We start from the raw sequence: 27,825 nt of genomic DNA on the forward strand, positions 1-27,825 counted from the left end.
CATAATTAGTTTGAGCTCATTTGTCTGCATTATTTGATGCATTGGGATTGCCACTGTCCCCTAGTGAAAAGCTGTTCCTATGGATAGCAATAGTTAGAAAAGAGATCAGAAGGTCTGACATGAATGAATGTTCCCATTATGTTCAGTAGCTCTTTGCTTCTATTGTGAATTTAATGCGAGACTGAAACTCTACCTTGTCTAGATATTTGGAGGCCACTGCTCTTTTCTGGCTAAAATCGAACTACCTCAAAACCCACCAAAGTTGAAATAAGAGCCTAAAGCCACAAACAATGCTTCTACCAGTCTTCCTTCTTTTTTTGTTTTTTCGTCAGTTTTATTGCCAGTGACCTGAGATGGTAAAATGATAAGAAGTTTTCTCCTCCACTTTCCCGACACATTACTCCCCTGCTACAAACCAGACAGATGACTAAAGTGCCTCTCAGATTGAGGAACCTGGGACAAAACCTTTAGCCAATAGAAGATAACAGTCTAAAACGCAGCAGAAAAAGCCTAGACAGAGCAGCAGCTTTGCCTTCAACAACCGGCTGACGTCTCCCAGGCCTGAAAGTTCGCCTGGCTGGCTGAATAAAACATGGTGAATCAATAGCTATTTATACAGGCTGGGACTTGGGGGCTGGAACAATAAAATATCATCTCTTTCATCTACGCTGCAGTTTTGGTTTGCACATCGATGGCTGTTATTTTATAAGTCATGAATGGCTCTCTATATTTTTATAGGCTTTATGCTCCGTCTCTCTTTTTCTCTCATCTTACCCACTCACATTTCTTTCCATATTGAGCAGTAGACTCTTGCTTTCTCTCCGTCTTCTACCCTTTACAGGGTATTTCCTCTTTCTAGCCACTCTTTTCTTTTTCTCTTCCTCCCTTTTCTTCACAATTTCCTTGCTTTTCCTCATCTTTCTTCTCTCTCTCTCTCTCTCTTTCTCCCTTTATAGTTGATGTACTTGGAATTGGTAGAGCTATAAAGCTCAGGTTGTTTTATTGGCCAATGAAAAGGCAGGCGCGCAGCGGGGCAGTGCATCTTGGGTAATAGAGTGTGTGTCTTTGAGGGATAACTTACCAGAGGGAAGGCAGACATATGTGTGAGTTAGTGCATGATTGAATTAGTGGGTAGGAAAGGAGAAAGTGAGAATGGTAAATAGATGATGAAGTAGAAATGGAAGGAAATGATCAAAGGAACAGGAGAAGGGAAAAGTGAAAGGTGAGGAAAATATAACAGGAACATATAAATAGGGGTGGGTTTTACATTGGTATCAGTTCCAGACTGATCAACATGGAAATATTGATAACTATAGTTCTGCTATCAGGATTTCTGAAAGATTTATTCTTTGTGACCTTTTCAAATTCCTAACTAACCCCAAATACTGATGAAGCTACCAGTGTAAACAGATTAACATTGAAATTACTGTGCATTTACATTCTGTGCTATACAGTCAGAGCAGAATGTTCGAAGCTGTGGGCTTACTATGCTACATTTACCAAAACGCAATGCATTGTATGCAAGAGAATTGTGAATTAATCGCAGCACAGCAAGCTCTGGTAAACTTGAATGGCTCCGATGCAAATGGGATTGGCTGGTAATATAACTGCCTCAATTTAGTCAGTTCAAGGCAACGCTTGTTATCATTATTCCACTAAGTCATATGCTCAGGTTAGACATCCCAATCAAGCTCATACACTTCATACCCGCTGCTTAAAGTTGGTCAATTGAGCTGTTTTAGGTTGCTAGCTAATCACTTACATAGCAATAACTGGCAATTGTTAGCCAAAGTTTGAACTCATCCAGATCTATGTGCTCGTGTTTACTACTTGTAAGAGATTACCACAGCTCTTTACCCAAGCGGCGCATTAGCAAATGTCCCTCTGGGTGCTAATAATTTGAGAATAACATTGTAATCTGTAGTCATAAGGAGCAGTATGGCTTTTTATTTATAAATACCCATCTTAATACTCTAAAGTGGGAAACACTCTTTTTAAATTGCTTATTAATTGTAGCTAAAGATTGTATGCTTTAAATATGTATTTATGAGTTTTTAACATTTGATATTACATTTATATCACAAAGTAAAAAGTATTTTTTACAACTTGTCACCAACTTGTCTAAAACCATTTAAAAGAGCATCTTATATTGAAATCACTCCCTGTAATTTTAGATTTGTGTAGGTGTTTGTGTGTCTGTGCATCGCATGGTAAGATAATACTGTATTTATTTTGTCCAAACAAACACAGAAGACAAATGCTTGTGAATACTAAAAGTCATAACTTCCACCCAGAAGTCAAGCCTACTACAAACACACTGTGGGTGTATGATGTCTCGCTGCAGCTTTTGGAATCACGGCCAAGGTTTATGAAAATAAAGGACGTTTATTGAAGAGCCTTTGTGTAATCTAGAATGCTATTTCTATTGAGTTTTGCTATTTTCCATTCTTGTTCTCTGTGCTCCTGTTTTTTTTTATTAGAGAACATGCAGTGTCTTCATTCTTCACCATCTTAGAGTCAGTGTTCTCTGTCCTGTTGAATTAAGAACAGACTATGTGAGGTATTTGCTCTTTCTGCTCTGGTTTATTTACTTTAATGGATTTTCACATCTCTGCTACAAGCATTTTGTATACATAAATAAACCTTGTATCCTTTAAGTATTTCATTTCTTTTTTCCCCCTTTTTGATATAGTCATGAACAATTCACTTGAACATTTCTGGTTTCTTCTAAACTGGTAAGCCTAGATCTACCTCCCCCCCTCCACTGCTTTGTTAGGACTTATTTATACAGATCCATGGACTGCAGCAGTAAAACTCTGTTTTATCTACACTGCAGCTTTACACATTAACAAACATTTTGATGGCACGCAATGCACCTGTTCTTGCCATTTGCTGATTCTTTTCTGTCGTTCGTAGGAGCTATGACGAAGGCAATGGCTCCATTCATTTGTGTGCTATAAATACTACCTTGTGGCCCTAGGAAGTGAAAGGCCACCTCCTGCATCTGTAAAGTGACACCTTTTACCAGCTAGACAAAATCACAGCTGGCCATTGTTCCGGGTTTCTTTTCCGCTCTCACTTCTGAGGTGAGAAGACTGCTCTTTACTGCTCTGACTTTACTGGCAGAGGCCGTTTGCTCTGCAAATAGACACACCAAAATAAATTCTGATCGCAACAAGGCGACATCCCGCAGAAGATCCGCCGTTAGCTGGTACCTACCACTAACCAAGTTAAAAGGTTGAAGTTAGTCACAGCAGAGCATGTTAGTGCAGAGTATTAACTCAGATAACAAAGAGAACAAAGGCAATACAGCTTTCTGTGGGCTTGGACCTTAAAGGACAATGACTGAAGTGAATCACAACTCTTCCTTGCTTGGACCCAATCTATGAAGCCCTACCGATCAATGACTGAACCATAATTTTGACTTTTAAGATAACTTAACATACACGCAACAAACAGTTTCCATTCACTTAATTATAATCTGAAACATTAATTTCCAAGATACTGTCTAAAACCTTAGTCAGTGACCTTTTTATCTAGTTATGTGACTGCATAACAGCTCTTTACTCCTGCAGTTCATGCAGGTCACAAAAAAAGCGTATTCAGGTTCCTCATCCTGTTAGCTGATGCTTGAACGTTAAGTAACAGTGTGTAATGGTTTGCGTGGAAATTCAGTATAATTTTAAAATCTGTTAAGAATGAATGAAGAAAGGAAAAAATATGTTTTAGTTTAAAAACAAATCTATCCCACACTTGGCATTTGATCTCTAAAATTCAAAGAGGTGTGCCGAAATAGTAAAGCCTTCAAAAACTCTTCCAAGCTATACACCTTCTCAATGTGAAGTTATAACAAGAAAACATTTAATAGATTTCCCTATGGTTGTAATAGATTAACACTTTTTTTAAAAAATTCTTTACGTCGTCTCATTAGTGTGTAACTTGACACACCCTGCGTCAGTCTGAGAGTTAGGCTGCACCTATTGTTTTAAGATTCAGCATCTCTGCTTTTTGAAGTTTTCATTTGGGACCTTCATCTCCAGCTCATGACTTTATATTGTCAAGACATTCTGGGTCACTACACACACAGAAGCAATACAAATGCTAATACAAAGATAGACACACTACACACACACACACACACACACAAAGATGTACAAATTCAAAGACTTATATAATCCACAAATGAATGCCTGCACACAGAGAGATGAACACATCCTAATATGTATGCATGAATAAAAAACACAAATGGGAATGAGATGTTTGCTGTTTTCCTTGTCCTATTTTTCAATTGTGCCCAAATAGATAAGCTAACTGGAGATAGAAATAGCTACAGACAATAGTCCGATAATATTTCCTAGCTGTGTTATCTCTATTTTTGTCACTGGCTCTTGATAACACAAGTGAGAGAGAGAAAGATAAGCGGAATAGACCAAGCTGAGGGCAAAATATAGCTTGATAAATCTTCCATCTAGCAGGTCTTACCGAGAACTATATGAGAGATAAACAGTAGACAAAAATAAAACATTAAATGACCTGAACTGTTAATCACTAAAAAGGTCTGGATGGCTTAATCGGGTTGCTCAATCAGTCAAGAGGCAGAAGGCAAGAGTGAAAAGTTCTGGGAGTATATAATTTAACACATGACAGGATACAAGAGCCTTGAAATGTTCTTTTATCCTCTCATTTGTCGACCAAAAGTTCACATGAAAATCAATACTACCAGCTCCACAAAAGTATCAAAGAGCAGAATTCTGTTCACTCTAGAAGAAGCAATCAGAGATGGAGCATTAAAATCAGCCAGTGGTGACAGTTTGACAGGAAACGGCCTGAATCGGCATCCCACTAATGCCTGTTTGACAGCCACACAGCAACTTCCCGCCAGCCGAGATAAGATAAGTGACAGAGCGAGCACTCTCCCTCTAGATGTTAATGTAGACAACAAACGCTTTTTCTGCTCTCATTCCTACATTAAAAATCATTTGCTGACACGATATTCACCACAGATTGACAGTGATTTATGACTGAAGTGTGAAATGTGTTGTGTGCTGTGCTATTTTTTTTTAAACACCAGAAGTTTAACTGTGAAAAACAGACTAGTGATAAGCTCATCATTTTTTTTCAAGTTTGGTTTTTCTTCTTTTGGATCGAAGGAGGGCAATTAATTTCCCCAAGGGGTCACATGAGAAACTAAGTGTGTGGATAAACTGAACTAAAATCATGTTTTTGACACATTGGGTTGTTCCAAGCTGACCTCAAATCTGTTCAGTTTTAATTTTGTCTCTTTATAAAATGCTACTTGTAATTACAATTAGGTAATGAAATGTACAATAGACATGATCATCACTGAGAGAGAATCTGTGTCTGGATTTGGCATATTACATCACTGAGAATGTTTGTTTATATATCAATTTAGATCCAAAGAGAACTAACATATTGAGTGTTGGCAGGTCAGTAAAAATGTGACCTCACATTTGGCTGTAAAGAAACTGCCACTGTCTCATGAATGTTTTCGCCAGGCTTTACATTTCATCTGCAAACAGACCTTTGACAGTTGCAGTCCTTTGCCCACCTGATAGCTGTGTGGTAGCCTATGTCACCATATTTGGTCTACAAAAGTACAAACTGTCTGATAAAATTAACAAATTTATTTACATCAACAACATGGCAAATTCTTGTACACTGTCTTACACAACACTGTCTGGTATAATATAACGCAAAAATACCAATTTCAATTCTGGATTCAATTATCAGTCACTTTATCTTGCAACTGCTTCTAAAGTCTGGCAATTTTCCCCATTAGATTTCCCCATTAGATTTGGACAGCTATCGGTTGTTACAGCTCGCAGTTCAGGTCCATCCAAATATGAACTTAATTTAAAAATACAGACTATCTTTGTTAAAATTATTAAATGTGATCATTGTGAATTTTTAGTAAACACTGCCTACAGTAACATTCATAAAACATTACATTTATAGCAAAGGTGTGCACAGGTGAGCTAATATGTGAGAAAAAATAAGTAAAATATTAAAAAGTGAGAATAAAATTTTCATAAGTACGGGAGCCAAAACACTTGTAATTGTCAACTGAGGAGCTGGTTTGAGTTGACTTGTGGGGTTCTTGAGGAGCATGTGATTGGCTAGAGAAATGGGACTGTATCCCTCATTGGCTGTACATCAGGAAGTCGTAATGCTTGAGAGATTAGAAGGTTGCATCTAATCCTGCGTAGCGATGGGGGATGGATAATCCTCTCTGACTATTACCCCCTTGTGCAAGGCCTGTGTGTGTGTATGAGACAGTATGCCTGTGTGTGTTTGTGTTACTGCAACTAAATATATAATCCTCTTCTTTTTGACTACAGGGAGACAGATTAAAGTGATCTTACTTCACAGTTTCAGTACATTTTTATAGATCTACATTTACTGATACTCCTTTATTTCACATTTAATTTTGTGATGTATTTTTTTTATTGTTTATAATCGTAAGATGTTAAACTGTAGCATCTTATTGTGATAACATGCAAAATACAAACATAGAGAATACAAGATCCCAAAGAACCACTGTTATCAATTGGAAGAACAAAGAGTTTGGCAGCAGATGGTATGGTTGCAAATGCCCTGAGGTCAACATTGTGGAGCGAGTCTGACACAAATCATTTGAGACAGCTTAAAAGTGCAAAAAAAGAACTGTGTTCTCTATAACATATTATATATTTTTTTAATAAAAGGTTCAATTATACTTTACTTAATTTACTTTTTTCAACTTTTTAATTAACTTAGTGTGACATAACTGAATTAATTAAAATATATACAGAATTAATTTTGGAATCACACCTATTTCTGTTGTAACACATTTTTTCTGAATCTTTTTGTTATATAGTTGAAACAATTAAAATGTTTTTTTGCTCATTTAAAATTATCCTTAATTATGCAAAAAAAAAGTTTAACACAGAACACAGTAGTTTAGTATTACGGGTTTTCATGTTAAATCCTTGGAAAGGAGACAAAAAGGGGAGGAGTGGCAGCAAATAACAGAAAGAAAAGAGTAATAAAATGAACAGTCTATAGTGCTTAACTTCATTCGTGTCAGTGACTCTTGTCTAACTTGGGTAGGCTATTGTGGGACAACAACCCATCCAACCTATCCAATCCACCCATCTCCCAATGTATGACAGAAGTTACAGCAGCAACAGATAATTGATGCCATAAAATGTGTTGATAAGCTGAGGCTCAAGTGGAGTTGCTGGAAAAAAGAGAGCCATGATAAACAGTCTGTGCTGTGGGTGGATTGTTTATAGTATTTTAACATTGAATGTAATACAAATTTATTGGTTATCAAAACTCCTGGTATATCACGACAACCTTAATTATTGTAATTACACGTTATCACCAACACCTGTAATTGTATTATTTAGGGGCATATAAACATGAAAAAAAATTTCCCAAAGTTGAAAATAGCACACAACATTGCTTCATTGCGTTGCCAATAACCTCACTCAAAGCCTAACAGGATTTATTTTTTTTTGGCAGTGGTTTTATCTAAAGTTTTTCTCTACTTCCAACAAAGTTTACTGTTTTACTTATAATTACTTAGACTTTGGTTTTGGGACATTTACTTTCATTTATCTTGGAAGTGTGCAAGTATTAAAGGAGTAGTTGTGTAGCAACAAGGCCTGCATGGTACGCTTAGATAGGCTTACTGTGTTGCCTGACGTTAATGTGTTTTTTGCTCAGTTAGTTTTAATGCTAAAGTTTCTTGGTTCATTTTTTACTAGACATATTGTTTTGACATGATGATAAAATTATTCCACTGGCTTTGGAGCTCAATGACCCCTACATTTTTAATGTAGCACTTCTTCAGAACACTGCAGTTCAAACTGATGCTGACTATCCTGAATAGATAGATTTAAATTTAAAAAACAAAACAAAAAAACCCCACTTTTCTAAAAGTGAAAACTCAAGTCTCAAGTCCCAGTTTAACTCAAGTTAAACTGGAAAACTCTCCTATACTGCTGTTATATACGAATTAGTTATCAGTGCAAAAGTTCAAGTTGCTTATTTTCATGGATAGTACAGGATAATATTGCAATATTTTGCATGGGGATATTGTTTTGATACAAGGACATGAAATATCATAATAATAAAATAATTTAAATGCTTTGAGAATACTATCAATTATAGGGCTCATTTCATGTAACACCATCTTGAGATAACATTAGCCAAACAAACACACATTAACTCAGTTCAACCAAAAAACAATCCAACACCGAACACACACCTAGTGTAAAAATACTCACATGAGTAATTATAGGACAATAAACTTCATGTATGAACCAAAAAATAAATAAATAAAATAAAAGCAGTGGCTTAGTGATTGTGGGGGTTCTGTTTCATATTCTTGTATATTGTGGTGACTAAAAGTTTGCTCAGAGCCTGAGGGTGTTGCATGCTCACAACCACTTTTAATCACAAAGTAATTGCATAGGTTGCACAACAGAATGCAAACTGATGCAAACAGTCAGAGTCTGATTTGGGCAAACTGCAATCACTCCCAGAGAGAGTGAGGTTTGCGAATAATTGCTATCTAATCTATAAATAAAAAGACCTGCCAATATGTTGACATCAGTCAGAATGAGTCTTAACTCAAGGGCATTTGACTCAAGTGGCTACAAGCTGGTTGTGTTATGGTTAGTGCAGGAAGGTTGCTGGACAGAAAAACAATGGTTAAATGTGCATTTCTGTCTATGTAGACAGCACATTTATCTGATAATACAGTAAATTGCTCTATTATCATAAATAGATTGCTTTTAATTGCAAAGATGACCCCATTCAGTTGCAGACCGATATGTCTGATTCCATCATTGCAACATTTATGGCAGCTTTTAGTGAGATAACTTTATCTTACTGGATAAATCAGATACCGACAAAGTTAAAGTTTGAGGGCATGAATATGCAGTTGAAAAACTGTGACAAATTGGGATATATGTTCTCGTAGCATATTGTAAAATGTTAAAAATCAAAAAGAGATTCTATTGTTAGTGAATTGTTTTTATAATATAGTGTTATGGTGTGGATATCACCATGATAAAGTAAAATCATAAAAATAATAAATATTTCAAATACACACACATGCAAAAGAAAAGAGGCTGCATGCAGTGTAGTGAAGGGCACATAGACTGACAAAGGTGTAAGTGATACTAGGCCATACCCCTACAGGCCAGACAGGCAGTGTGACAGAGTAAATGGGGTCATCAGCTTAAGGACTTTCAAGCTACACTAAATATAGCCCATTATTGACAAAAAAGAAAAACAATACAGAGAGAGAGAGAGAAAAGAGAAGGGTAAAACACAAGATGGATAGAAGTTAATGGCTTAGATGAGATTGCTTCTTTAGCATTTATGTCTTGATTCTGGCTCTGTTTACACTGTGAAAGTGGGGGGAAAATTCAAGATCTGCATGCTTGTTCAATTTATTTGTCATTTGTCTTTCTCCCTTCCTTCCCATACTCCTCGCCTTCTGAAATACTTCAGATCGTGTGGAAAGAAGAAGAATGCAAGGCAGCCCTGGGGCATTTATGTGTCTGAACAGTTTCCCTTAACCTGTCTTTTCATCTCCTATATTAAATGCTCTATGGCATAAGTCATAACTCAAAGTCTAGAATTACTAGGCAACTATGACTTCAATGAATTTTGCTGCAAAATGAACAGATTTTTGCTTTTGTATTTCTTATACAAAATCTGTAATTTTGTATATGATTTTCAGAATTTAGTCATTTATGTCAGAACACTCATTTCTTTCTTGAATTCATTTATAGGCTGCTTTGAATATTATTAACGTTAAGCAGAAATAGCTATTATAACTCATTAGATACTCCAGGTAGATACCCTCTATGAAGACTTTGGTGGGTCAGTGGGAGGCCACTCTCACTTCATTAACTGAGGGTGGTGGCTTCAACAATACGCATGAAAGTTTGCTGAATTAATATAAAACCCCGTACTTAAAGGTCATGGGGTTTGTTGCACTTTTACAGGAGACTTGGGTCTTTGCCATGTGTTTAATTGTTAAGTATATTACATCCATTGTTTGTATTACGTCCATTTTTTTAAACTTGTTTGAGGAAAAAACATAACACTGACATCATAGGGGAGTGGCAGATCTGTCACATGCTTTGGTGCAATACTGGGGAGGATAACACCAATGGAGAATTTACATGCACTTATTGATATGGCATCAACTGGTCAATAATCAGTTCATTAATTATCTGAAAGGAATTAAAGGCCTCTTTTAGAAGCTAGTTTTCCCAACCTGTAGCATGACTATAGCATGGCTAAAGTATTAGTTTTCAATTTCAATCATGGGATAACCTTGCTTGCACCATTAGAATTTTGAGGTTATGTAGGTGAGGTGAGCCACTTCTGTTCCTCAGTAAATAGTAGAGAGAACGAATACCAAGATTATGCTATGCAACTGATGTTCTCCTAATGAGAAGGAATCATTTCTTTGTTCAGAAAACAGCAATACGGGGAGAGAATGTTACTGTACTACATGGTCAGCTGTATCTAGAGAAATCCACAGCTTGGAACAGAGTAACTAACTGAATTAAATGCCAGACTGGTTGCCAGTATTTATTTCTGTGATTGATTAAAACCTCTATCCGCAGAGAGTTGGAAGGTAAAGTTATTTGCACACAGGACCAGACAAGAATAACTACATACCATACTAGTCACCAATTTCTTCGGTGTGTTGGATTAAACAACTCAGATGTTTGTCAGGAAACACTCATATTCTTACCCCAATCGTGCAGATGGATTTTGGGAATGTGGGTCAGACCTGAAATGCATCATTGCATGGAGTTGGGCAGTCATGATACATTTATTGTTGCCTTTAAAAGAATGCATAATGACTGATTTCTGATCTACAGTTTCTGCTGTTAAGGACTAATTAAATTTATTAATCAGTAGCTTTTCAATTAATGCTTGACATCAATTTTAAGAAAATGAAATGGAACCATATTAACTTTTATTATCCATATACCTGAAGCATTTTCTAGGAGGTTATAATTCTGAAACACAAACTGTTTTTTCACTACTGATGGAATATATATATATATATTCCATTTCATATTAGACCTAAATATAAAATGCTCTCACTTGCTAGTTGGTCAAACCGTGATTTGCTACTCTGCTTGATTCTAATCAATGTTAGCACCAGCATCTGTTTAACAAGCAGGGGTTCAGAAATAACTCTGCAGAGACCAGCAGGGAGGTGAGGACTAACAGAGAGGACCAGTGATGCTTGAATGGTCTGATGAGGCAATCAAAGAAGGGATTGACAGGGCCATGATCTGTGTGTGTGCAAGTGTGTTTTTGAGTGCACCTCTGCTCAGTTCAGTAACCATCAATAACTGTATATTATCTGAGGTCTCACAGAGGCCTGGTAAAGTTGCAGGGAAAATATAGATTCATATAAACCAGTGGAAGCCTTTAGTTGTTCACTGGCTTTCTTTTTCAAAGGTATTTAAGTTGGCCTTTTTCCATGCCCAGCAGAACATTAAAAATAAAAATCCATCAAGAGTTCTCAAATTAACAGTTTTAAGCCAATATTCACGACTCCAACATTTAACCTAATTGCAGAAAAAAATCTAACTGCCTGACATCTACCGACCAAACTGAGTGCCAATTAAAATTTACCATGCAAATTCCAGAATATTAATGTTAAAAAATAAAATAAAATAAATATTTCAGCTTTGAACTCTCTGTAAACTTCCAAGGAGGAGAAGAAAAGACCTTAAATAAACGACTTGCTCAAAAATTGCTTATTGATTTTTTTATTTGAGAAAAAAGGAGGTTACATATAAGCAATTAACTGGATTTTTCTTGTGCTTAGTGCATGGGGATGGTTGGAAAGACTGATGAAAATTTGTACTCTTACTGAGGATAAATATCAGCTAATACAAGCACCATAGTCAGATTAAGAGCTAATTAAATGCACCATACTAATCTAAGAAGATTAGAATGATACCTTGTATTAGGACTTTTTGTAGTCCTGTGAAACACTATGTACATCTTTACTGCTTCCATAGGAACTAGCAGGACGATTGCAGCCAATTGCTGGTAATCAAATGCATTTGATAAAATGATTAGCAACAACAACAACCTTTATTAAAATGTACCTCACACCAACTACTTCTTAGTTGGTTATTGCTGCTAAAGATGAAGATGGTTCTATAAGCTACTGAATCACAGGGTGTACAGAGTTTTTTAAGGGTTTTTGCATTAATCCTGTAAAAACTTTTTTTTTCACTTGATTGTATGTCATCTTCTCTTTTTTTGAGCAATATATATTAATAAATTATATGCCGTTTCATTTTTGCCTTTCCTACCTCACCTGCAACCAAACATTACACTTCTTTTTGCATCCCTTTTTCTCCAGACATTATTCTCATTTTCTCAAATGAATGGAGCACCAGAGAGAGTGGGGGAGGAGTGGGGGATCCCTTTAGATCTTACCCAGATGTGTCCTTTAATCCTGTAATTAGCTGCAATTACGGTAATAGATACAAGAGATGGAGTGATCATATTTGCACACTGATTAATTTCTGTAATCTTGCTGTATGGTAAGAACTGGTCAGAGTTCTACTTGCTCACTGAATGCTTTATCTCTCTCTTGCACTTCTGCCTTCCTTCTTCCCATTCTCCTTATCTCTCTGCACCATTTCCCACCTCCACAAATCTACCCTGAGCCCACCCCCCAGTTTTTCTCCATACTCCTCAATCCCCTCTTTGTCCTAGGTGTAATTCATCTGGTTTCTATCCTGAAAAGGATGCAGAGGGGGAAAAAGGAACACACAAGAGACAACAGAACAGAATAGGACACAACAAGAGGCCCTTTAGATGTTGCAGATGATGCCTTTAATCCTGTCAATAGCTGCAATTATAGTAATTATCTCTAATAGCAGCGCATTATGTTGAGGCTCTGATATGTTTAACAGATGATGCTGAGTCGTGCCGCCTCTACCAGGCAGAGAGGGCAGAGAGCTTAGATTGGTGTTGATTTCATTAATATCAAACAAGGTGAAACTGATGATGGTCCCAAGGAGGTTCATAGACTGAGGACATTTTTGTTTTGTTTTGTTTTTTCAGGCTCTGGGTTGATGTCTAATGGAAGTGTCAGACATGGTACTAAGGGGTCTTTTAGAGGTGTAGAATGAGAGAAGAGACTGGAGATTGATGGTAGTAAATATAAGAGGTTTGAGAGAAAATAGGGATAATTATATCTTTGGAAGATGCTCTCAAAATAAGATTTGCCTTCTGTGTTACAAGATGTGTAAATCTGCAAGACAAGTGGAATAATCTACAGCTAAAATATACAATACGTTAGTTACTAATCTAACCTACAGCAACCCAGCTTTATAACTGTAACATCTGTTTAGTGTGTGGTTAATATTTACAGATTTTACAACTAACTACAAAAATTAAGCTGTTCTGGATGCAGCTTGAAAGATGACTTTCTAACTTGCACAGCAAATATTCTACCTTTTTTGGTGAAAAAAAATTGTAACTATCTGTGAAAATAAATTCTGTATAGGTTATAAAGACAAAAGCCAGTGTTGTTGTCTGGGGCAGAACAAAGCTCCTGGTTACTAGATTTATGGATGAAATAACTACCTTTTCTGATGGATTTATAGTCTTTATTAATTATAGTTAAGGAGACAATAAGTCAGGCTATACTTTTCTCAGTTTCTCAGTCAGTATTATCCCACATCTCTTATAAATATATATTTTTAAAAGACTGACGGTCTGAACACACGTGGATCAGTCATTTAAATGTGGACCTTCATTAATTGGCGGGCTATGTAACAGTCGTTACATCTATCCTTTATTCACAGTTTATGGATTACACACTTTAAAGTCCTCATACACTTAATACACACATTTGGAGACTAGTTGGTCTTTTTTAGAGCAACATCTCTTTCCTTGGTAGCTCATTCTCTCCCTCTTTCAGATGCGCACACAAGCGCCCTTCCAGGTCTTGATGTGAGGTAGCTCCTTGATGCAGTGATATAAGAGGCAGACAACAGACCAAGAACGGGTCAATAATTCATTAGATAGAGGACTCAACTTCAACCGAAATAAACGTACACACACACGCGCGCACACACACACACACACGCACGCACGCACGCACGCACACCTATCTCACTCAATTCCAACCACTGTATAAAAGACTGCCAAAAAATAAGTCTTTCTCCCACTTTGTCATGCGACTTAGACTTTCTACTTTCCCTTTATGATAATTTACATTTAATCCTGAATTTATGGTCATATATGTCAATTATTCGTGGATGAAACTATATTTGATATAAATATGAACTGTCAGTGGTTAGAGAGAAAACACTGTTCTTGTGTTTCCCTGTATCACCTAGTTTTAAAAATAAGACCATATGAATGAAAAACAAACAAGACATCCGGCTAAAAAGGTTTTTTCTAATTATTGCATTTTTTTCCCCTATATGGCACTTGGGAGCAGAAGAATGCACAAGGCACAGGTGTGATGGTTAGTACCATTGCCTTGTAGCAATAAAGTCCTGGTTTTGAATCCATTTGCGGAGTTAGAACGTTCCAGGTACACCAGCTTCCTCCCACAGTCCAAAGACATTAATATTAGTTAAACTGGTGATTTGAAATTGGCTACAAAAGTCCAGAAGCCAAAATGTGTGAATGTAGGTTGTGAATGGTTGTTTGTGTTAGCCCTGTGATAAGTAACCTATCTAGGGTATATCGCTTTTCTCGCCCCATCTTAGCTGGTATATACTCCAGCCCGATCCAGCTGAAGACAGCGGTTTAATGGATAATATACATTCTTATGTACGTAGGTCCAAAAGCATAATGACAGCCTCCTTTGGAGCGGTGTTCCTTGGTTTGGGATAGCCCCTTAGTACAAATGAAGAGAATCGTAATGCTACAGAAAACAACATTTTCTAGACTGGTTTCAAGCCCTCGTTTAGGGACTTCAACCCCATCCACAAACTCTGAGATGCAGTATGAGATGGGGCTTATTGCCCAAGTGTTTATACTTTCCTTTGGTGGAATTAATATATACAACACCGCACAAAACAAGCACTGAAATAAACACATCACAACAAGCCAGTCTCAGACAGATAGAAATGGGATGCCACGAGTGACAAATCTGAATCAGCTGTAGCTGCATTGTGAAGAGTGCCTCAGTTAAACACCACATTAATCTGAACATCAATTTTTTTAAAATTATATATTTCATTCTCAGTTCATCTTAACTTGTCTTATTTCATATCGTTAAACATCATGCATCTAATTAGTTTTACAAATTAATGTGTTTTAAAGAGTTCCTCTCTTTCCTTAAACCACATTCTCTATCTATCTCGGTCCGAAACAAACAAGTCAAATATTGTTCCTGTAGCTATAGTAAGAGAGAAAGCTGCAAAAAAGGTCAGCCAAGGTGAAATGAGACACAAGATCAGACTCAAACTGGGATCATGCTTGCAACCCTCTGCTTTACAGTAGTCACAATTCAGTGGTTTAATTCCAGAAAGATATCCTTTTAGGGAGTAAAAGCTCTTGAATGTTGTGCCTGTTAGCAAGCGTCAATGTGCTACAGGCTGAATTTGGCAAATTTAACAAACATCTTAGAAAGTATAATGAGGATTGATTTTTCTTTATATGTATATAATTTAGGTATCTTACATTTAAGTCATTTCATTTGTCAGTATCCTGACATTTAAGGCTCCAGCGTGTTTATAAAACAATAACAGGCACCTAGGCTTTAGACGCTTGATTTTCAAAACTACATAAACTGCTGGGATTACGACAAAGTGGAACTAAATACCAGGAGAATGGTACTTGTTTGACTGTATTGTGACAAGTATAAAATTTGGTGGAGAGGGGACTGCACAGAGTCCTGACCTCAACCCAACAGAGCAGAGACTGTGAGCCAGGCCATCTTGTCCGACATCAGTGTCTGACCTCACAAATGCACTTCTGGAAGAATGGTCAAAAATTTCCATAAACATACTCCTTAACTTTGTGGAAAGCCTCCCCAGAAAGGTTGAAGCTTCTATAGCTGCAAAAGGTGGGCTGATATCACATTAAACCCTTTGTATTTAGACTGGAGTGTCACTGAAGTTCTAATCTAAGTACTAATTGCTGTGTTTCATACGTTTAATCATTAAAGCATCTTAATATAGGAGACAGGGAAAGACATATAGTGGTATTTCAGCAGGACTCTGCAAACCAGCACTAAGCCAATGATCCCTACACATTTACTCTTCTTTTGGGGTACTTTTGTGCAGCACCTTGTATTTCAGTATACACTATGCACAGTGGTTAGAATAATTTGAAACTGTTACATCACTACAAGTTTTTCACCTTTCCATAATTCTGTTACAATATTACTGTGATGTGCCCAATTACATCTGTATTTGTTATTTTTTGTGTTTGATGTTTTGTAAGCAACTGGATGTTTCCTTCCTCCCTCCCTTGCTTTCGTCCTTCCTTCAATCTATCTACCCGTGCATCTGCTCATTTTTATAACTCCCATTGATGTTCTTTGAAGTCTTTCACTGACCTCATACAATTTGATGATTCCATTGGTCTCGTTGGGAGCTTTCCACTGCATGAAGATCTTTTCTTCATATGGCGTATTCTGCAGAGATTCCATAGGCACTGATCCAGGAACTGAAAAGACACCAAGTACATAAAGTATAATAATACATTACAACACAAATATGTACTCATATCTGAAGAATGTACATAAAATTATATTCAAATAACTGGTTCGCAAACATATGTATGTGGCAAAAGTATTAATAAAATATAGGTATTACAGCAGAGATTATAAACTATTTTAGAAGTATGAAATGTATTTATAGTAATTATATTACAATATTACAATAAAATAAAAATGTTCATTGTTTTCTGACATTACCATCTAATTGTCAATCTCACTAAAATGTCTTAGGTTATAAAGAAAGTCAACTTTCCAGAAAATGAATCCACACAATCATTGAGTCCATTTCTAATAACCCCCAAAAGAGCAGTTAGCACTCGAATACAGAGTACCAGTTCAAAAACACAAATTGAGATAGACATAAGCAAAAAGGCCGATGTGCAATGTAATGACTAAATAGCACATCTCAGGTTCAGTGACTCTAAATATTAAAGGGAGGGAGTAAAAAGAACTATGGAATCAGAATCAGAAGTAAAGAGAGGTATATTAAATTACACTAAATTACAGTTCAGCTTCTCATGATTTAATTAAATTTCTTGAGTCCAAAAGTTTCAAATGTCTCAGAAGGTAGAAATATTCAATTACCTGAAATTTAATTATAGGCTTTTTTCTCCCTTTGAGGCAGTGTGAGAAACACTGTTTGATCTGGAAAACTTGATAAATGGAGGACATTTGCAACTATTAGGTATGATAGGATATTTCACAATATTTCTTATAGTGTAAAAGAATGAAATATTTTGCTGACATGCAGCAATACCAGTCTATGTTAAAAGAATTCTTATTTTAATAGAATTATTCTTTTAACATAGATATAGTCTCGTCCAGCCGATATTGATATTTTATCACATGAAAATGAGGACATAACGTCATACGTAATGTGATTTCCTGAGAAATGTGTCTTAATTAGCAGTTCAACATCAACTACGCATATTGAAAGTTTAACGACAACCTACGACTTTTAGGTATTGCCATATTATTGTGCAGCTCAGCTGTAATTTGTAAAATGAACCCAGTGTCATCCTAAGATGAATGGGAGACAGACAAGCTGTAATAATGTCATGTAGAGATACATCTTGAAGCACCCTGTAGTCAGTGAATAATGGAACAACTGCTGAGATTAAAAAAAAGACAGCAGCCACTGTGATTTTCTTGGGCTATGGGCAGATTTTCTGGCTCACTGCTGGGAACGCTACATCCAAATCAAACTCACTGGAATGAAAAGCCTCAAACATAAAATTTTATTAGCTTACAAAGTCAATTACCAATTCAATGTCAATGGACCAACTGTCTCTAGTAAGGGAGAAACTTTTATCTGTGTTAATGATTTGATTCAAAGTTCAGCAAGACTCGCATTTTGTGTATTTATCATTTAAGGATATTTTACAGTAAATGATGTCTTCTTCCAGACATTTGGCATCCATCCTGTTCTTTGATTGTAATGAACACATCTTTACTTTCAACCCTTAAGTTCAACTAAGATCAGTTGACTGTATTGACACTTGCTCAGAAGATGTGATTTCTTCTGGATTTATTAATCTCAAGGTGGATTACTTTACTATCTGTTAGTCTATTATAAAGCAATGTCCTCAATGCTTTAGTTTTTAATTAATCAAAACTGTTTAATGATTGTGTTGTGAATTAAGAAATTCTGCCAATGGAATATTTGAATAACTGATGGACTAAATCTGATCACTGATCACAAATATTTTATTATGGACTGCAGTTTTTTGTTTTTTTTTTTAAAAATAAAAACTGTGTTTCCGAACAGCTTGAGTACACTGCATTTCAAATCCAATGAGTTGGAGTGAAGTGAATGGTTATCGGTGTAAAAGGTTGTTAATCAAATTATAAACTGTGGGGTCAAAAGATACTGAGCAATGAGGATCCTGTCTGTACAGGAAAGCGCAGACAGGACTACTTGTGTACAAAGACAGTTGACTCATTAAAATCTACCTAGTAACAAGAGTGTGAGTGTATCAGTGGGGTTTTCAGGATGAGGCAGGCTTTCACATGTCTTCATGGAGGTACACAGACAGAGAAGAGGTGTCAGACATCTCATCTGGGAGTGAAGCTGTCAAACAGTCGAACTCCCCAATTCACACAATGCGTTACACATAAAAACAGAAACACGCAGTTACACACAGACACATGCACTAGACCCTTGAACACAATACTTACAGACAGTTGCACGTACATACACTGAGGGGTGTGAATTGCTCTAAATGATAAGAAGAAAGAGACAGTGTGCCAGAAGGGACAACCAACTGCAATGTGCAAGAATTCATGTGTGCTTCTATGTGTGCATTTGTGTCTGTGTGCATACTTGTTACTCTTGGTTTGGAGACTTTAATCTCTTTCTCTAGTCTCATTTTAGGAAGCTAGTTCCCAAAACATAAATCAGTAAGCTTTGCTGCCAAGTCTTGCTTTTGTTTAGGTCAAGGACAGGATAAGGCCTTTAACTTCAGATTTTTCTTTCCACCTTTCATTTTTACTTCATGGCTACTTACTATTTACGTACATATATGAGTAGAGTTTTACAGTTTAGAGTAAAATGTCATATATATTTGTAATATTCTGGATATTTATAATTGAGCTTTTTGTATATATTAGAGTCATTTCTTAAATTTTGTAACTTTGTAATATATTGTATTATTTATTTTAGTCCAGTCTGTTACTGTTTTTATGGTCTTATGGCAATACCTAAAAGTATTCTGAATCTGATTCTGATCATTTATTGTATGTTGACCTTAATTCTGATTGTTCTTGGATGAACATAATGTTGGCTTACATAAAAGTTAAGCTTGTGTTGGTGTTGGACTCACTGTAAGTCATTGTGAATGGCAGTGTTGGGTAAATGCCTGTCAGGTAAGGCAGAAATCAGTCTGACAACTGCAGGACGCTTTTACAGTTGCCTCAGTCTGATGCCCCTCAACTGAAAAGAATTCTGCAAAGTTCCACCATTTACAGCCACAAATTGAATCTAACAAAGATGGATGTGCCACAGCTAGTTCTTTTACACTTGAGAATTGGCCGCCATTATCCATCTCTCTCTATAACATCCAACAGTTTAAGGAAAACCAACAGTATGGGAAGTTTCCAACCTTTTCTGCTATTTTTAAAGCCATAAAACAGTGACATGACAAACACAACAAAGACCAGTCCTTCTGAGGTTGAAAGGGTTATATTTAAAAACTCCACACTTATCCACATTTCAATGCCCAATATTTAAAAATATTAAAGTTATTTTGTTGTTTTGGCCCCTTTTTGGCTGTTAGAAGATTAAAAGAATTTCCTACATTTCCTACAAAACATTTCCTAAAAATATACTTACGGTAAATGAAAGGGTGGCTGCTCACACCTATAGGTTATTAAATACAGATATTTGTGTTATTATTTCTTATAAGAAAAAAAATAACAGGTTAGAGGATAATGTAACAACAGTATGACCATTTATCGGTTACATTAAAAATTATGGCCCATGACTCCAAACCTCAGAGTTAATGTTTTGTACCTTAAAACCCCAAAGATCAGAGCACAACAATGGCACATGGAAAAATAACAAAGATTATTGGAAACTATTTTTGACTAAATTCATTCACAAACTATTCTGACTCACAGCTACTGAGATGCACAACAGAAAGCACACAGACTAGTAAACTATCAGACAAGTCTGACAGGAATATTTTGATTAGTAATTCTGAGGTGTTGATTAAGGGCCCAGCCTGTGGAGCATATCAAATTACCCTAACAAAGAAATGCAATTAATTGCTGCCATTTTTATTCAACACCTTATCACTCACTTCTGTGTCTGTGTGTGCACTCTCATCTTGTATGATGCACAGTGTCTACCTGAAAATCGTTGGATGTTTGTGTGGTACTTCTGTGTGTTGTCTCTGCTGTCTGTGTATGTGCTTGTGTGTATACCAGGTTTGCATATCTGTGTGGGGACCACAATTGAAAGTTCACTATACTTGTGGGGACCAACAGCCTTTATGAAGACAAAATCCCCATCCCCACAGGTTTGAAGGAATTTTTGGAAACTCAAAATGTAGTTTTAGTGTCAAAGTTACAGTTAGGTTTTGGTCAGGGTCAGGCATTCATTTTTGATGGTTTTTGTTAGGGGTAAGCGACTATGGAAAGCGTTATGTCAATTAGATGTCCCCACAAAGATATGAAAACACAACTGTGTGTGTGAATGCACGTGAGGAGCCTTCTGTTACTCACAGTGTGTACCATGACATCTGTGTATGCTGCTTTCCAGTGTGTGCATGACTCACATGACAAACCCCCGTATCTGCTGTGGTTTGCATGTGTTTGTGTGTTCCTGTGTACCTCGGGGGCTTGGACAGAAGAATACAGACTTCATTGAAAAGATAATGGCAGCTGTAACACATTAATCATAACTTGATTAAGTCCCATCATGCTGCAAGATGAATGGCCTGCTTTATTACGCCAGCAGCTCTCTCTTCTGTGTGTGCCCCTGTCTTGCCATCTCTCTCAATCTTTCTTTTGTATTCACATTTTTTGTCTCTTAACCCTCTCTTGCTTTCTAAGTTTGGCTCAAATTATCTTTATTGGCATGAAATAAATCTCTGCATTTTATCCCTGGCTTTCATTTGTCTTGCGCCCTTTATTATGCAACAGACCTGATTGTTTATATGAAAATTTTGACTTTTAATCTTTGTCAGTGTTTCATCTTGTAGCAGCTGTTTGCAAGAAAAAACTAATTTTAAAAATCCCTCTAAGTGATTTTGTGATTATCTCAACTATAACTATGTAAGAGTGAAGTAAATACTCTTGTAGTCACTATTCACTTTGAGCTATTTTTTCCATAACAGTGCTTTATTTTTGTTTTTTGTTTTTAACATAAACAACTACATTTTTTTTTCTTGCAGGGAGGGGGGGGGAATTATTTAGTGTTATGTAGTGTGTTTTTTTACATGTTGTTCAACACAGATGCTTAGCTTCCAGGGGAACAAATAAACTCATCTTGACAAATGGCAAACAAGCAAGATTTACTAGCAGTAGTGCAGGATTCAGTTTTCATTGTGATACAAGGATTTAGGACAGATACATATTTGCAGTTATAATTAGAAACCCCTCAGAAAGTACAAGGGCAAGATTTGAATCATTTGAAAAACTTCTTTTTGGCAATCAGACCACAAATAATCCCCTTCATTAAAGCCAATGTTTTATCCATGTGAAAATTCCTATTCCTATGTATACAGTGGGAAAAATAATTATTTGATTCCATCCTGAAGTTTTCTCACTTACAAAGAAATTAACTCTCTATATAACTCTGTTTTTATGGTAGTTTCATTTTAATGGAAAGAAGCAGAATATTGACCAAATTTTTTTATTTTATTCGCTCGTACTTCAAAATAGCAGCTACAAACCCAGACACTAACAATGACTAAAAGTCATTATTGCCATATAAACAATCAGGTCTGTTATGTAATAAAAAGCCCAAAACAAATGAGAGCCAGGGATGAAATGCAGAGATTTATTTCATGCATGATAATCTGAACTGAATTAATACATTTCTATTAAGAACAAACCAGCATAAAATTAAAATCAGTTCAATCCTTTGGAGGTAAACAAACTTAGCAGGGAATCAAATCAATATTTCCTCCACTGTATGTATCTAATCTATGGAATATTAAATGTTAAATGATTCCTTTAACATTTTATATACACAGTAACGTCTCGTTAATTTTTTAACCTGATCTAAAGTTGTCAATAATGGTAAATACGATTATGCCAAAATACTCGTTCTATTGTCATGTAAAGATTTTGTCCTGTAGGATTAGAAAATTTGACTTTTACATCAAATAAAAGTATAAGAATGATTAAAAGCACATTAATGTAAATGCACTTCTACAACTTTAAACGTGCTCTGATAAACTGCCTTCCTGAAAAGTGAAGCTCTGAAGAAAACAAACAAAAAACAGAGCTGCTATCTTTTTTTCCTTCTACTCTGATCTTAAACAAGAACCGTACTGTGATGGTAACAGGATGATGTCATCTCAGTTGCTGTCATTATAGTCTGTGTGAGGAGATCTTTCTCTTTAACAGTGGTTTGGATATTTGTGCACATATAAAGAAAGGGATTTAAGGTTACCATATTTATTACCCGGTTGTCGTGTAGTCATTGGCACAACACCCGAATAGATGGAACTGTCAGGGGCGATCCTGGCTCAAGAGTTGGGTGTTCCTCTTGTAATCGGAAGGTTGCCGGTTCGAGCCCCAGCTCAGACAGTCTCGGTCGTTGTGTCCTTGGGCGAGACACTTCACCTACTGCCTACTGGTGATGGCCAGAGGGGCCGATGGCGCGATATGGCAGCCTCGCCTCTGTCAGTCTGCCCCAGGGCAGCTGTGGCTACAACTGTAGCTTGCCTTCACCAGTGTATGAATGTGAGAGTGAATGAATAGCGGTTTTGTAAAGCGCTTTGAGGGGTCCCGAAAAGCGCTATATAAATGCAATCCATTATTATTATCATTATAACTGTAGTACTATAGAATTAGTACCCATACACTCTTCCTCACTCTAAAAACAACATATTGTTTCTGTCCATTTCTCTTTCATTCACATCCAGTTCACAGTCCTCAAACTGTAAATGTGGTGGATGTCAGAGCCGCCATAATATGATGCCCAAACGCCTTCTATGATCTCCTATGACTCCTATGCATTACTGAGTTGAGAATGAAAATTATGGCTATACTAAAGACAGCCACACACCCATGAATACACTTACAAACAAAGTCCATAAGAGATGCTTAGAGATATTAACAGAGCTCTACTCACAAGCCCTTCTACTAATATTACAGAAATCAATGAGTAATAACTACCACTGTCACAGTAATCCAAGAAACACCGGGGTATAAAGATCAAGAATGTGTGCACAAACAGCTCCCCATATAGAAGACATCTGGACACTGAAATCAAGGAATCCTGCAAAGACATTAGAACATTAAGAGAGGAGCCGAAGAGCATTATGACAGCATTATGTCACTGGGACCCAAAGGGGACCCATGCAGACTCACAGATCCACTTAACAAGAACAACAAGATTTCCATAAGTGATGCTATAGAGAGTGCCAAACAAAGGATCACGTCTCTGGCCACCAGGCCAAAGAGATATACCAGAAAGGCAAGGGTCAACAGAATTCTTCCCTCTTTACAACATGTTTTTTTTTTCTCCTGGGCATCACAGTAACCAGTAGGCAAGCACAGCTAAGAAAGAAACTGGAAACAGCACCAGAGGGTCAAAGTACCAGCTACTAGTTGATACAGTAATATACCTCTCTTAAGACCAGGGAGTCAATCTGAGGACCACCTGAATTGACTACAAGACAAGCTACAACTCAGCCAGTTGAGTCCTTCATCTGTAGGTCATTAGGTTTCCGGAGGGCAGGTTAGTGGACATACAGGACAGTTACAAGTACCTAAGAAAGTAACGGACATTAAGAAAACTAACCAGGAACTAGAAAAGCAAAAGCAAAATGACACAGAAACTCTGATCATGGAAACACGTGAACGCTCCCTAAACACCAGATTGATAGAGGCCACAGCCAACAGGACTGGATATGGATTAGAAGTCCCGATGTGAGGTGGTCAAAAACAACAGGCACTTTAGGAACCGAGCTTGAGGAACACAAACATAGTAGTGATTAAGTTACTGCCCTGGCATGATGTGATGTAGTGGGAACCTGCCTCTGTTTGACAGTGAAAGGCAAGGTCCTAATTTTTATCTGCTTTAGTCTTGTGTAGCTTTTAATAGTTTTATCTATATAGAGAATTTTAAGAAGTGATTTACATCTTGTGTACAGTGGCTGTAGTTATAGGCATCATTCTTGTTAAGTGAGATGATGGAAAACATTAGTATTACTTCATTACTCCGGTCATTGTACAGAACCTCTTTCTGCCGATCCTTTTATCAAGGAGCAATGGCTTTGATAAGCAATGCTTATCAAATAGCATATACAATACTGGATCGTAACTCTCTTTAAAAGGTAACAATGTCATATTAGCTATTTTTAAAGAAAGTTTCACAAGTTGCCTCAGCAGTCTTGTTGTTGCTTCTTCTGTAATTGTTATTATAATTTGTAGACAACTTTAGGTTAGAAAGGCACATTTTGCAAAGTGCTTATAAATGGTAGTCCAGCCAGTTTATGAGAAAATCAGTATTCAAGCCAAATATAATCAAAGAGAGTAAACATGAAAAACCTTTATCTTCTTAGCAGCATGACAGTAAGAAACTGTTTTTCTTTTTCTACACTAATAGGTGTGTCAGCCTAATAGTGGTGGTCTCCTCACAGTTAGCTAAAGCTAAAACATTCATGACTTAATATGATTTGATAGACTGTGTGTATGTGCATGTTAATATGCTATAATCTGAAAGGTAAAACAATTAAAGAGGGCATTATTAAAATTGCTCTTATCCTGAGATTACTTTTACAAACTAGGAGAGCATGGTCCTTGTGAGTAAGCGAAAAGTAATTTCATGTCTTAATTGCAAATCCCCAAACACAGGCTCAAGTTTATTTCCATTTTATAGTATGAGCACAATAAAAAAATGGAAAACCATATATGTTTATGCATGTGCATGTGAGAGAGCAAAAGCTTCACTCACAGGAGCCCCAGCTCTATAAAGCTATTACCATACAAACAGTAATTAGCCTCCATGTGAACAATTGCTGTTCTGTTCCCTAATTACTGAATTACAACCAGGAGATTAACGATGGTTAAATAAAAAACAATTAAGAACAAAACAATTAAGCCTTTTTCCCCTACCCCCTCGAAGCCATTGGTACTCCCCAGTCATGTTAGTTTTTTTATTTTAAGGGTTCAGGCAACTTATATTATCCGTGTGCTCGTCTAGCAAAGGTAGGAATTTCAGACTGAGATGTGATGTTCCCCAGAAGCTAAATTCAGAGAATATTAGTTATGAGATCAGGAGAAGAACAGTGAGCCCTGAGGAGGGCGGGAAAGAGATAAGAGATTTGGGATCATTAGAACAATGTTTTTATCCTGCTTATCAGGCACTGCTCTAATGCTATTCCACTTTATCGCAGGCATGTTGTTGAGAGAAATGTGAAGCATCAATGAATTATTACTAGCTGTGGCGAGGGTATACACTATGTTCTGAATTAGTAGAACATGGAGCCCTCTAGAAAGAAAAGGAAGGAACAAGTTTAAAATGTGGTTGTTTAGAAATAACCCCTACCAAATAATGCATGCTTTTAGGCTCCAAAGTATGTACTATAAAAAAATCCTGTTCAAAAGTCTACTGCTAAGACATCCATGTTTATTGTGTAATTTGAACATGGCAAAGATCAAACCTGTGTGAGTGTATTTTTACTTTATTTGTAATTGTTGTTCTGTTTCCTTAATGCAGTCTCATGGATTACTTTACTTTCTGATTATTGCTGATATTTAAATTCTGTGTGACGTTTGTGAGTCTTATTATAAGCAACCACATTAATAACTTTTGTTTGAAACAACTGTTTTACATTTGCGATTTATAACCCGGGAAACAAACAATCTGGGGTCATGTTTTATTTGTCTTTACAGAATGCACCTGGTCTCTTCCTGTTAATAGGCTGTCCTATTAACAGACCTATTGTCAACCATTTATCTAACTTAAGGTTCAAATTTTCCTTGAAATAAAATCATGCTTATTTCTCCCAGGACAAAGTCAGAGGATTTGTCCCAGGAATAGCTGACTTCAGGCCTGGACTGGTAATCTAGCACACCGAACACTTTCCCGGCGGGCTAACGCACTTTTGGACCAATAGGCTTCGTACTGGCTGTACAAAAACTGACAGCAGCCCATTCGTTCATTTTCATTACTGACACTGGATTGTCCAATCTCTTAATGCGACAGGCCACTCCCCTACATTTGCTGTGCACTCATGCACCATGTAGAAAACATTTTGTCAGGAAGAAGGGGCGAGAAGGTGGAGCTGGAAAGCTGAGAGAAAACAATAAAAAGAAACTACAAAAAATGCAGCAAAATGTGTCAAATTGCACCATGAACAGTAGTACCAACAACAAGTAGTAAGCAGGCCTCACAGACACAGGAGGTTGCTGCTGCTAGCACCATTCAGGTAAAATGAATGGCTATGACCATGAGCCGTTGCTAATTTCTAACTTTTATTTATGCTGCTTTTAATTAATGTCACATGCTGCAGTGCAACTAAGAAATAACCCAACAACAACTGTGCCAACCTGATTAAATGCCAGTGCCCATTTCTTGTCCCCGTCCAGCCCTGCTGTCTGGTAATATGTTGGCTCAATATTACATTATAAAGTATGCTAATAAACATGCTTATACATTTTTCCAATCGGGGCTTTCACTCACCATCCTCCTCCGTCTGTTTGACTATCTCTTCACTCTCCTTGCTGCCCTCAGGGTTGGCCAGGACAAGCCGCAGCCTAACGGTCACAAATGGCCTCAGTCCCCTCAAAGTGTAATGTGATGATGTTTGGATTAATTCTTCAGCTACAAACTCCTGCTGGTTGAACACGTACTGGTACTGCACCTGGAAAGCACAAGAAGAATCATGGGAGATTTTGCTTTTTGGTTAACAATAATAGTGACAAATCCAGAGCTGCCCTCATGTAATATGCTTGGGAAATATTAATAAAATGATAACAATATAGTAAAAAAAAGTCAGGAGTCTGATGTCTGTGAAGGTTCCCAGTCATCCAGGTCATCCAGGTCATCGTAGTCATCGTGTTCACATTGGCAAATGTTAAACTCACCCGAAACCTTGGCTGATTGTGACCTACACCCGTTTTCACACCTTGGCTCATGTGATTAGGTAGAGGATCATTAGGGGCTCCATTAGGAGGTACCTTCACAGGGCTTAAATCTGGGACTCTCCACCATTTGACCCTAGAACTGAGGAAGCTTCTCGGATGAGAGGTGAAACATCTTCAAGCAACTTCGAGAAGTCCAGACGCTTTTCTTCCCAAGCTCCTTAGACTCAGGGGTCTGATCTTTGTAGCATACAATAAGAGGATCTGGAGACTCACTGTTTGAGTCTACTAGGGGATGG

The 27,825-nt window shown here is 37.0% G+C and overlaps 1 protein-coding gene across 13 annotated transcripts in view; it reads right to left on the bottom strand.

Annotated features, from left to right (window-relative positions):
* ptprt (protein tyrosine phosphatase receptor type T) overlaps positions 1-27,825 on the bottom strand; it is a 300,616-nt gene that overhangs the window by 136,176 nt on the left and 136,615 nt on the right. For all 13 annotated transcript variants that reach the window (XM_005947695.3, XM_014329337.2, XM_042214263.1 and 10 more), the window contains exons 10-11: positions 27,126-27,306; positions 16,601-16,710 (exon numbers count right to left, since the gene is read on the bottom strand). In XM_005947695.3, the coding sequence (XP_005947757.1) occupies positions 16,601-16,710; positions 27,126-27,306 (291 nt within the window). The remainder of the gene's footprint in view (positions 1-16,600; positions 16,711-27,125; positions 27,307-27,825) is intronic.

The sequence above is a fragment of the Haplochromis burtoni genome, unplaced genomic scaffold (assembly GCF_018398535.1).
Source record: "Haplochromis burtoni strain Fernald_Lab_line unplaced genomic scaffold, NCSU_Asbu1 Contig_540, whole genome shotgun sequence".
NCBI lineage: Eukaryota > Metazoa > Chordata > Actinopteri > Cichliformes > Cichlidae > Haplochromis > Haplochromis burtoni.